Source organism: Glandiceps talaboti, chromosome 4, assembly GCF_964340395.1.
Source record: "Glandiceps talaboti chromosome 4, keGlaTala1.1, whole genome shotgun sequence".
NCBI classification, from domain to species: domain Eukaryota; kingdom Metazoa; phylum Hemichordata; class Enteropneusta; family Spengelidae; genus Glandiceps; species Glandiceps talaboti.
The window spans coordinates 5,610,762-5,624,757 of NC_135552.1; the positions used below are offsets into that span (position 1 = coordinate 5,610,762).

The window sequence follows — 13,996 nt, forward strand, 5'->3', positions numbered from 1 at the left end:
CTAAAGGTTACATTAGAATGTACCAATCCACTTTTATTGTACAACACAACCATTACCTAAAAGCCCATGTGGTAGTATCCTTTCAAAACCGATGTCACCAAAGGTCAAATTCTTTTGATCCACCTCTATGTTATGATTTATTGTAATGCTAATTGCCATGGTGACGACAGTGAACAACTTGAGATGGTATACCCACGTACGTATGAACAAGACACACAGGACACACATCGGACAGAACGAGGTTCACACGTTGTACGTTTTCATATTTACCATAGTTTTACGTAGTTCTAATATTGGACCATGGGTTGTGGATCGTCTCGGGCAGCCAGAATTGTTGGGAAGCAGAGGGAAAAGGGACGTCGGAATCCGAACTTAAAATTTGGTATTAACGGGCCAGTACAAGTGGCCAGACAACCGTACGCACCAGCGGGTTCACCAGTGAGTACCATTATTAGACAGCCATGAAAAATAACTTCTTGAAACCAATGTTGGGTTTCATTGCTGTCGACAGTTACATCCATAACACCGAAGTCAGAGTGATTGAATTACCTGTGTATCATAACTCACATTACTTTATTAACCCATAATCGTGTGATATTTATTATCATTATAACAATTATATGGTCAGTGTGTTTATTTTTAGGAAGTTATTTGGTTATTTCGTTATTTAGCAAGTTTTCAATAATCTGATCAATTTTTCGTAAGTTCCGCAAAAATGAAAGCTAAGGTAAAGACACGTCACGTCATCAGCGACCATGAGGTCATTGTGTTTGAAGACGAATAAAGACGACCTGTGTTTGGTGCCATTGCCACTATAATTACTATTGTACTGACTTTCAATCGACCAGTACTAGTCTTACAACACTGAATTGAATGAGGCGATAGTTTATGACTGGATATTTCCTCGTACTGACTAATGGTGTGCACGATTTCAGAAGAATAAGTGTCGTTCTCTGTGGACAAATTTCCATAATTGCTAAATTGTGACGTAGTTTAGAATCCACTACTTCAATTTAATGTTGGTACCAGCAGACGGATATATACCTGACGTCAAGTTGACAAATTACCTTGATCATAAATTCCGAGACACATTGTATCATTTGATGGCATTAATTGATAATGAAGTAATATTGTTACTCTGGGTTTGGAATAAATACCATAATAAGAATGCCAGAAATTGTGCGTTACGTTTTAAAATCCCAAACACTATAGATGGACACACTCCTGATATTGTCGGCATCGATGTCAGCATCTCAATCAATATTATCCTTAATATCTATAAATCCACCTGTTATTGTTTTATTCGTGCAATTCGATGGACGATGTGGTTTTTTAAAATTCAGAAGAAAAAAAATTGAGTTCCCAGAATACTTGAATTTTGAATATTTGAAGAACCACCGTATTGACCATCGTAAAAAAGTGATATATAAACACCTAAACATAGTCAAAGGGTACAGTTAGATAAATTACACTTTTGTTATTATACACCGTGACGATGAGTCAGGGCTTGCTATTAGACGAATATGTTAGTAAAAGGTCAAACCACTCGGATCAATTGGATGAATAACAGATCTACTGACTGAACTGGGTAACTCGCCTTTACCAATCTAGCCGCAATATCACATAAAATAACACTCAAAAATGTCACATAAAAGTTCGAAGCTAAACATCGTCGCAATTTTATGAACTTTTCAAGAGACTGGAAATGAGAACGATATCTGTAAATTTACTACTAGTAAGTGCCGATAAACAAAAAACAACCACAGGCGGTGGTAGTTTATAATAAATTCATGTTGAATAAAGATTCGATTCGCATGAGCTAATACATAACTCGGCACTTTGCATACATGTTGTATAAATCTCTTGGCATTGCACAGAACATTTCTACAGAACCATTTCTAAGCCGTACTGCGAGGTATTTCAGAAAGCCACTTCGTAAGTAGCTAGGTATAAATACAGTACGTGACACCTTTCCTATATTTTGTCGGCATGTTGTACGTTGTGTAAATACTGAAACAATGACATATTTGCCGCCTGCTCTGGCACCTATAGCGATCTACTCGTAATGTGGAGTTTTGCTTGTCTACTTTATTGGGGTATCATGACAACGCTGTCAGCTGACATTTGCTGTTTGAACATGGCAACTAGTTGTCCCGATATGATCGCATTAATACATACATTAACACTTATGATTTAGTTATAATAGTTAGTATTGAATGCACACGATTGCAACATACCAGTGTAACTTGGAATTGACATAACAGAAGACAAGACAACACAATACTACAACACCTGGCAACACAGAACAGAACAGAACAGAACAGAACAACATCACGGCACGTTGTTTAATTATTCTAGAAAGCCAGGGCATATTTTTCCGCTGACGCAACTGATGCCGTAAAGAGGCCTGTTTTTTTACGATGAACAGCACAGCACGAATCGTAACGACTCGACGCGACACGACACGACGCGACACGACACGACACTACACTACACTACACTACACTACACTACACTACACTACACTGCACTGCACTGCACTACACTGCACTACATTACACTACATAATACGATACGATACGACACAGAACAGCACAACACAACACAGCACAATACCACAACACACCACACCACACCACACCACACCACACATTAACATATTAACTGACATAACACAATTATACCAGATTTGAACCTAGTGATCAAACTCAACGCAATAAGTACCACCACACTGAATAATATCCTACATTATTTTGTATATCACAGGCTATATATCATGGCACAGTATTACCATTACTGGGTTTTGATCCTGTGGCGGCGGCAGAAAAGTTACGAGCAGCAATGAAAGGACTAGGTAAGGTAATATAGATGTATGGGGGGGGGGGCATGTATGGTAACACAGTATGCTACTTTTTACGTACTATCATTATGGGATAGATTAACACGACTTTCTCTGCTTGTTTATTTTGTTGTGAACTTTGTTCTGTGATATAGTCGGTGGACGGAGACGATGGATTTGATACACATTTAGACAAACAAGCAGACAGCTGCAGATAGGCAGATAAACGGACAGACAGACAGACAGACAGACAGACAGACAGACAGACAGACAGACAGACAGACAGACAGACAGACATAATGACAGACGGGCTACCTATGACGGATGGACGGAGGGACGGGCGGGCTGACAGGCGATCGGGGATGAATGGATGGATGGATGGATAGATGGATGGATGGATGGATGGTTGGTTGGTTGGTTGATTGGATCAATGGATGGTATTCCGAAATATTTATTATGATTATATTTTGGTTACAGGTACAAATGACGAACTGTTAGTTCAAGAGATATCAACAATTACTAACGTACAAAGACAGCATGTCAAGAGTGCATACCAACAGAAATACCAAAGAGTAAGTTCCACAGTTATCTCATTCAAAGTCATATATAATTCAACCTCGAGTTACTATGGTTTTTTTTGGATGTTGAAACTCATTAAGTGGTTTGCTTTACTTTATTCGTTTTTTTAGGATTTAGTTCAAGACGTGAAGAGTGAGATCAGCGGAGATTACGAAGAAACCATATTACATTTACTAGAACCAAGTCCTGAATACGATGCATGGATATTCCATGAAACAATATCGGTGAGTGTCAAGTACATAATGTAAGAAAGGGTTATATTATGATGAGTGATGTTGATCTCAACAACAACAAAAAATTCACCACGTCCGAGTTAATGAGCAACTGATCTGAAAATGTCTTGATTACATACCGTCTTTTTAGAATTTGGTCTGTCATTTTTATTTTATAGGGTCCTGGAACAGACGAAGATGTTTTACTTGAAGTTTTGTGTTTTCGATCAAAAGAACAATTGGCGCAAGTCAGAACAGCCTATCATGCTAGTAAGTATATGGTCAACGTTATCAAACCAATCTTGAATAATCAAGGACTTCCGACAAAAACGACTACGACAACAACAACAACAACAACAACAACAACGACGACGACGACGACGACGACAACAACAACAACAACGACGACGACGACGACGACGACGACGACGACGAAGCCCATGACCCCTCGTGATGAATGGATCAGAGAGATATATACGTACTACGAATTCCACAATCCAATTCAACTTTACTATTTGATACAACCACACTGATTCAGAAACCATTTTTTTTTAAATGCATCTGCCACGCTTCAACAGCAAGATCGAATTTTTGTTACATTTAGTCTAAATGAAATACACCATTTAAATATATTGCAACTCCATGCAGACATTCGGGTGCCAACGTTTTTCTAGTATCAATGTGGTATCTGCATGGCGGCATGTTATTTAATTTCACTTAGACAAAATGTAGCAAGAAACTGCGTTCATTCAATCCTGCTTAAAGTGTAGCATTTGCAGTTTCTTTTCTTGGTTTCTATGTGATTGTACCAAAGAGAGAAGCTGTACGGTATTTTGAAATTCGCAAGATTTGTCACTCCATACCAATCCTTAAAATCGGCTGCAAGTATAATATCGGTTGCCATGGTGTTCCACTGGATTTTACCGTCATTCTTTGTTGAATTTGCTGTTATTCTTTTAGAAGATTATAAGTGGCACACTTGGAGTTTTTCAGCTTAACATCGGTTAAATTATTCTAATATAATGAGAATGTCCATGCATACCTTCTATAACATTAATTCCTACACTCTTATGGCATTGTTAGGAACAGTTGGTTACAGAGTAGGAATTTCATCATATAATTTTAAACGTAAAATAAATAACGCTATTGGATCGTTTATAAGTTGTAACTTAATATATCCGATTTCATGCTTTGTATGACTGAAGGGCATGTATTTCCATTCCTGTTATTATACCTTATGACTGGGAAGCTGTGGAACTGACCTTCAGTTTCGACACAACTTCATTCATTCATTCATTCATTCATTCATTCATTCATTCATTTATTCATTCATTCTCTATGTAGAGTATGGTCAAACGCTTGAAGACGCCATAAAGGGCGACACCAGCGGTGACTTTGAGAAACTACTGCTGAAGCTGCTCGAGGTATGGAGAGAAAATTATTTAAACGTGGCGTACACCCCATTTCATGTTAGTGTTTCCTGGCTCTATTTGATACAACCCATGCAGAAACCAATGAGAAGCTATACTTGGTTCACTTCACAAAATGGCAAGACTGAATAAATAAATACAGTCTATTGCTACATTTTATCTAAATGAAATGAACCACAAACGTACGACCAAACAAACATCAGATTTAGCCATACAAAATGGTGCCGCATCCTTTTGAAGTACATTTTAATGGTTCAAGTTTGTTACATTTAGACAACATGTAGCAAGAAATTGCGATCTGGCTATCTTAAAGTGTAGAATATGTACTTCCTTATTGATTTCGTGGTTGTATCAAACAGAGCCAGTGAACGCTAACGTGAAATGGGTTGCATCCCACGACATGTTATGTCACAAATCCCAACTTGAAAAAGGTTTAGATCTTGACATGCAAAAATCTACCAGTAATATTCTATACTAATTAAAACATGTCCTAAAAAGCCACTACCATTTTTCATTATCATTATTAATGTAATGAATCAGCGAACGATTCAGCGTTAACTAGTTTTTAGATCTACAACTTGACGAAACGGAACAGAGTACACAAGTGTGTAGCAGACGGTTGCAAATGGCTTATACCAAGATGATTATAGAAAAGCGAAGTGGTATGTGCTAATTACCATATATAAGCATGCGTTGGTAGGTATTTAACCCTCCTACCCTGAGCCCCTGCTAGTGCCAGGGGGGAGTAGGTCATACAGGTGAAACATAAACACTATGACTGTGACTAGGATTGTTGTTCAGATTAAAATACTAGTCTGTAAGACAAACCGTAACGGGGCGCCCTCACACATCGGCCAATTGCAATCCCCTTTGGATAAAGCAGGCCGGTGAGAGCGGAGCGACACGACGTATCTTACGGTCTAATTAAATACTTGCAAAGGGGAATATCGTGAACATCTGAAATCTGTTTATGTATTTTCTTTGCTTACACTGGCGTATTTTGTATTTGTAGGGAAATAGAGATGCTCCTCATATCGTTGTGGAGGCATTTGCCAAATCCGATGCAAGGATTATGTTTGAGGTAAGTCTTAAACTACACCTCCTAATTCTAAGCTGTGTCGTTCAGCCTATCAACCTGCTGTGTACATGGTATTCGCATAAAAAAGGGGAGGGGTCATGCGACATGCTATTTATATAGAAAAGGGGGCCAGGGGAACACTTTAAAATGCTCGTGAATTTGTAGGCAATATTTACTTTTATTCTGTGGGTATTATCTCAGACCCCTATAGTGGTCCAAGGTATCATCTCAGCCTCCTATAGTGTTTCAAGGTATTATACATAATGTTGCTTCGCATCTTAGTTGTCTAAAGCCTTCCCCTTGCAGTGATGGTTCTTATGCTCTATTAAATTTGCATACCGTTCCATGCATAAATAATGACGTCATTGATTTTTCAGGAAGGAGAAGATAGACTTGGTACTGATGACGATAAGTTTATTGACATATTTACAGAACGAAGTTGGGATCAGTTAGCAGCGGCGACGTTTATGTATGAAAAGGTAACGTGTTTTAAGCTAAAAGCAACTTTTTCTTGTGACTAAATTGTAAAATTTTATCTGTATTTAGTTGCTAGAGTAATCTAGCTAATACATAACAAATACTATTGAGCAACTGTGGACAGTTTTTTGAAACGCCAAACGAATAGACATTAATTCCCTAAACTGCAAAGATCATAATTAATGAATTGTGGCTATCAACGTATAACACATGACTGTAGATTTTTGATCAAATTAAGCATTAAAAAAAAAAAAATATCGATGGATTAATTTTTAAAAAACCACTGTCTCAATCATTGTCTTCTTTAGCATTTTCAATGTTTAGGTCATTAAAAAAAGGCGATGAATAACCTCAGCCCGCCCTCTATGGTGCAATTGTGTAAGGGTCAGCTAAATGTATACATCTATTTTTCTGTGCTCTCTTCTGAACCGGGTTCAATGTTTCTGTATAACAATCACGTCACTAACTGTCCTTCCTGGCTACAATTAAAGATTTGTTTGAGCACCAACTTTGTATAGTCCTATCACAGTAAAATATTTATTTTCATAAAACAATGAATGAATGAATGAATATTTTATTCGTATCATATTAGGCCACCGGCCTTTATATACAAAACTTTATAAACCAAAAGTTGTACAGTGGTTTACCATCATCTAGATTTTTCCAATCATTTCAATCATTTCAGCTCTTTTCTGAAAAGCAAAGTGAACATAACGTGAGAATTGTCTAATTAAATGTTCGTGTTTTGTTGATAATAATATAAAGAACTTATATAGAACAGGTGGGTCGAAGAAATAATCTGGAATGTACTTCTTTCTTACGTCATCATATGTAGGACAGACCAGACAAAAGTGATATTCATCTTCAATTGTTCTATTTTGACAGAAAGGACACACCCGGTTCCTTCTAGGGGGTTTTGTTCTTTCCCATCTACAGTTTTCAATTTGTAGCTGATGAGATGACGTACGAAGGCGACAGAGTGCATAGCGGAACACTTTTTTATATACTACGTCTAGGTAAATCTCATAGGTCAATAGAGATTTGAAATTACAATACATGTCTAGTTTAGAGGTTTCTAACATTTCACTGTGTATTAGTTGACTATTGATATCCTTGCACCTGTCCTTGAATATATTGATAAAACTAGTTTCATTTCCAACACCCTGTGACTGCCATACTTCACTAAAACCAAAACTACATAACAAGTGTTTGACGTCAAGGGCCCAACAATTTACATCATTTTCAGCCGTTCTGTACTGATACTTATAGCATAGAGACAGGATGCGGTCTGGTTTCAAATTTAACAACTTAAACCAATATTTGATTATTTTGATTTGTCTGGTAACAATTAATTGTAAACGACCGGTTTCAGCAAGGGAAGCACAGTTTGGCGTATGTCGATTTAAACCCAATATGTAACGTAGAAATTTACTATGGACACGTTCAATGTCAGTTGCTTTATGAAAACCCCAAATCTCTGCTGCATAGTTGAGTATCGGTGATATTTTTCCATCAAAAACTTTAAGCGCGGCTTTGACTGGTATGTCTCCAAGTTTAGCGAGTTGGTTTTTAACAGTAAACATAGCTTTGCTGGCTTGAGCTGCAAGGGTTTTCTGAGCTAAATACCATTTGCCGCTACTCGACATAATGATTCCGAGGTATTTATAAAAAGGGACAACGTCAAGTTTGTGCCCATCTAAGAACCATTTCTCAGTTTTCTTAATTATCCCACCTCTTTTAGATACAATAATTTTAGTTTTGGCATAATTTACATTTAGGAGCCAACGTTTACAATACGTGGACAATTTATTTAATAATCTTTGCAGCCCAACGACGGTATCACTCATTAAGACCAGATCGTCTGCAAATAGTAATAGCCGCAAATTTAGGCCAGCAATATAGACTCCGGCAGAATTTTCGGTTTGTAATTCTCTTTCGATGTCATTTACAAAAAAGCAAAATAAAAGTGGGGATATAACAGACCCCTGTTGTAAGCCACAATTACAATGAAAGAAGTTAGTCAAACCATGAGGTGTTCGAACACAAGCTTGAACATTGCTATACATTGACATTAAAGTACGAAAGTAATTTCCCTTCATACCAGATTTGAATAACTTATAGAAGAGTAGATAGTGTTGTACCCTATCAAAGGCTTTTTCAAAATCGACATACGCACAAAACATTCTTCCTTTGGGCTTAGCTAAATAATCTGTAATAATAGTATTAAGAATAAATATATTATCTACTGTACTCCGCTGTTTCTTAAAGGCTGATTGTAATTCGATGATAGGACCGTTTTCATTTAACCATAAATCCAGTCTCTTACATAAAATGGAACAAAATATCTTACCAATAACGGGAAGTAAATTTATACCCCTATAATTTCCGGGATTCTCACGACTACCACTTTTGAAGATTGGAGTTATCATACCTTTCACCCACTCTTGTGGGAAGGTACATTTTGATAACAACAAATTGAACAGGTTACACAACATATTTGCGAAAACTTGAGGCGAGTTTTTAAAGAATTCACCACCCATACCATCAACACCTGGAGCTTTGCTGTTCTTTAATTGTTGAATACAATTGTTGACCTCCTCCACTGTAATAGGCTCGTCTAACATTCTACAATTGATATCACTGTCAATATTTACATCTGCATCAATTTCTGTCAAATTAGTTTTGATTTGAGCATGAAAATCAGAAAAACTTTCGTCACTTTGGATTTTGGGGTCAAATAAGTTTGCAAAGTATTCAAACCATGACTCTTTTCGAATGGTCTTTGGTAAACCAGGTGCGAATTCTTTAAAATAGCTCCAAAAATTTCGCAAATTATTTTCTTTTGCACATACAACAAATCTGTCTACTTTTTGTTGATTATGAATTTTCTTCTTATACTTAATAAATTGTGTGTACTGTTTCTTAGCGTCAAGGTAGTGTCTTAAGTTCTGTGTATTTCTATTATTTCTAAAACGATTTAGATGCTGTCGCAGACATCGTTTTGCATTCATACACTCATTGTCAAACCAAGATGTCCTCTTTACTGTTTTAGCTCCACGGTGTCGAAAGTCTTTTGTCACATGTTTACAAATTTCGTCAAGGCAGTTCACAGCATCAGTTTCGTCGTTAGCTAGACAGTCATTGAATCGATCAATGAGTAGTTTAGTAGCAGGCGAATTCCATACTTCCAAATAAACGTTGGCTTTTTGCTGATTCCACACTGCTTTACCCAGTGATGTCTCAAGGTCTAACTGGTTTATGTGTTCAAGTTCATTTGGGTGTAGCGTATTTACATTTTCGACACGTATAAAACAATGTAAATATATAATATAACTTCACATTAACATAATTATTCAAATTTATTTTCCAGTTGTATAAAAAACCATTTGAGGTGATGCTGGAAAGCGAGTTTTCAAGAGACATGTTGGACGCATTGAAGAAAATGGGTATGTGCTAATTACTACTATTAAACATCGTTTGCATACAGAGTTCAGTGACTGATGACCTAGATCGTATCACGTGGTATAGACTAGTGGCCTCAATTTGCATAGAACGGGCACTGGTCGAAGTCCATTTTCCATAGGACAGTCTTCATGTAGCATGTGAGTCCTACCAGTAATGCTTTAATATGCCTGAAAATTATTATAACTAGGCGGTGATGTGAAAATGCGAATATATGGCATGTCTGAAAATGCGATGTGTTATAAAACACTTATATTGACTGACCTGATTTGGGGACTAATATTCGTCATAATTATAGCAAACATTTCCGTCAGATTTACACCTTAATTGAGAATTAGCTACTACATAACACCTCTCGAGGTAATGGACACGTACTAGTGCCCTCGTAGCTAGGCAATACGTGTATACGTATTCAGTACTCTAGATAAAGAGGAGAAATACAAATAAGTTGCAATACCATAACTTCGCTTCGATAAGTGCTACTTACTATTGTTTCTTTCCATCATCTGAGCTGACACAAATCATACCAATAGTGCTATATTGTCTTTGACGGATCAATATCTGACATATGTCAGCTAGATATGAAGGTACGGTGGAGAATATTACGGGGTACCTTTCAAGAAACCATTTAAACCTTACGTTTTTTTCAACTCTTCACTTCATTATCAGTCATAATGGCTCGTTGTCGTGCTAGCTATTTTGCTGAGAGGTTGTACAACACCATGGACGGACTTGGAACAGATGATGAAGACTTACAGAGAATAGTCATTACAAGATGCGAGGTAACTAATAAAAACACACTATACTACTAACTTTTACTATACTACTAACTTTTAGAATTAACATATATGTATGTATGTATGTATGTAAGTATGTATGTATGTATGTATGTATGTATGTATGTATGTATGTATGTAAGTATGTATGTATGTATGTATGTATGTATGTATGTATGTATGTATGTGTGTGTGTGTGTGTGTGCGTGCGTGCGTGCGTGCGTGCGTGCGTGCGTGCGTGCATGCATGCATGCATGTATGTATGTATGTGTCTATGAATATATATATTCTGTACCTAAATTTGATCAATCTCTCCGACATCTGTTTCATTTGCTATTATTTTCCCCTTTTCAACCCGAAGGTCGACATGTTGGAAATTAAAGAAGCATTCCGTCAAATTTATGGACTACCATTAAGTAAAATGATTAGAGATGATACAAGTGGTAACTACAAAGAAGTACTTCTGGCATTGGTCAACTGAGGAACTTGTACTTAATACAAGAAACATTCATTGACATTTACTATTTACAACAACAGCAGCATGATTTCATTCTGCGTTCTACAGCCCTGGATATCATAAGATGAAGTTGATATAATGGTGTGAGGGGGTTCAGGTCGGGAACAGTGTTTGTAAATACCTACTTATACGTACTATGTATGCGAAATGAGTGGAGGGATTAATAAAACAACTTCACTATATATGGAGCATATTTTGTTGATGGTTCCAACAGGACAGTAAAATACAGTTACTTTGGAATGGTAAATTGGAAATTGAAACGACGTAAACAAACAAACAAACAAACAAACAAACAAACAAACAAAAATTTTGGAGAGAGAGCTTTGAACATAAACCAACTTGACCAATTCCTTTTTTGTAATAATTGATTTTTGTTAAAGAAATTTGTTAACAAACCCACAAGGGTTTGTGTTTTTCAATGAGAAGAATTTAGTCTATGCTGTTTCACATTACTTTTCCAAGTAGGAAAACATAGTTAAGTTGTTTTATTAATTCAATACTCTAAGATAAATACATATTTCTCAGCCATACGACCTCTTTAAAGAGAAACTTCAACTAGTTAGGACGAGAGGTCACAGTGCAACATGTTTACCGTCCACTTTGATTCCAAGAATTTCGCTGATTCAAAATAAACTTTATTTACATGTATAAAAGTCTTCATTTCATCGTCCACGTATATGGATACCAAAGTATATTCCAGAGTTTGATAGACACGACAAACCATTTTAGAAAAAACACACCAACATTTATTAAATTTACGCTAGTGTTTTCCTGAATAACAATTTTTATTTTATTATATCAATTATTATAGTATTATATCAAGCAAACATACTATGTGTTTCTAGAAGTTTAAATTGAACGACTATGAACCCTTTGAGGCTTTATCGACAAATCGGATAGTAAAATTTATTTGGTACACGTTTATTTGCCATTGCTCTGATGTATATTTTTTGTTTATGTATATATTTGAGATGCACATGTGTTAGACGTTTGTGTATATATATATATATACTTGAGGTGTACAAAAAGCCGTTGTGTATATATTTGAAACATTTAATCTTTTATTGAAAGTGTCGTCAACATTGTGGAATATTGAAATTTGATGTGATAAGTTTGTTGCGTTTTTTTTCCAATTACAAATCATGACTTTAATTCCTTTACTTTTCTCCTCGTAGACGATGGCGACACACGTACTGTAAAGTTGTGTGTCATCTTTGTAGCATAATACTGTATATTTCAGAGAGTTACGTAACAGTAACAGCATATTCCATTCTATTCACTCAATGTTGGGTACCAAGAACTACTAGTATCTCCGTTGTTTCGTGTAGTTGTCGTCAAAAAGCGTGAATAGCGCAAGCAAAGTCTATTACAGTTGTGTTGCTTAAGATGTCATTTGAAAGGAATATGTTGTTGATGGTAATGCATTGGTTACAGAAGTGAGGACGCCATCAACGTCGGTAAACACAAGTCTTGCATGTGCCATACACTAGCCTACTGTAGACTTGAGAACGGCTATCGCGACACTATATATCCTAACAGATGTTTTGATTTTTCGCTACCGTTCCCAAGCGAAAATTTAACAAAATCAAAATGTCAGTTAGGATAGCGGAATAGTGTAGCGATAGCCGTTCTCAAGTCTACAGGTAGGCTAGTTAATATACTAATTACTAGTTAATATAAAAACATAGAATGCTCCATCCAGATATAAGACTGCAAATTAGACATTACAATAGCACCATGCACGTCTTCCTTGTCTCACGTCACCACTACCACTCGTGATATGGGATTGGATCCTTATGTGACGTAATATTACGGATATACCCATCAAGGAAAACAACCACAAACAAAATTATTCAATAGTTATTTCATGGTATGCGATGCGACCATATTGCTAATTGAGTGTCTTGCCATTTTCAACCAGTCAAAGCATTTATTATGTGCTTTTTTTTGAAACATTCATTATTTTCAGCAAGAAATAAAGTTTTCGTTTTAAGTATTTGTCACTGCTACGTAAACACACATACACACCAGAAAGTAATTAGATGTTAACAATCAGGAAAAGCTCAACAGACATAGATTTATGGTTCGCCACTTACCCCTCCGAACGAGATGGTTACTTTTTTCCAGTCTGACCTTTATTGTTCAAATTCTTACTTTGAGAAAGTGTCTTACTACATTTCTATTATCAAACAAAATGGTGCCATAAAAGCTTCCATGGGATTGGGTGTAAGTAAATGATCGACGTCATCGGTGATAATTAACATAAAATGAGATGGTCAGCACAATTCTAACTTATAGTATACACTAGTCCTAAGACCATAATGCTCTCAGTGATATAGTGTTCGACGAAGCAATGATATTATTTTTTTATACTCAACTGATTACAATATGTCAGAGCCTAGTTTTAATAATATTAAGTAAAAATTACCACAATTCTAATTTATAAAATGTGTGGCGGCAAGATAATGAAGAGCACACTGTACTATAACACAATCACTTTAAAAAAAGGAATTTTATAAGGAGAGAAAGTCATTGTTATATACGGGGGCTTGATACCCATAGCAAGAAAATTGGATACAAATTAACGTACATGTTGAAATGCGTTACTACATGAAATTTATGTTCA

The 13,996-nt window shown here is 36.3% G+C and overlaps 1 protein-coding gene across 1 annotated transcript; it reads left to right on the forward strand.

Moving 5' to 3' along the window:
• The first annotated feature begins 199 nt into the window (after positions 1-199).
• Positions 200-13,338, forward strand: LOC144433828 (annexin A4-like). Its single transcript, XM_078122202.1, has 11 exons — positions 200-438; positions 2,767-2,854; positions 3,317-3,411; positions 3,529-3,642; positions 3,810-3,900; positions 4,975-5,054; positions 6,073-6,141; positions 6,516-6,617; positions 9,986-10,061; positions 10,747-10,859; positions 11,215-13,338. Exons 1-11 carry the CDS (start codon positions 301-303, stop codon positions 11,332-11,334), a joined length of 1,086 nt encoding a protein of 361 aa, XP_077978328.1. The 5' UTR covers positions 200-300; the 3' UTR covers positions 11,335-13,338.
• Positions 13,339-13,996: the final 658 nt, after the last annotated feature.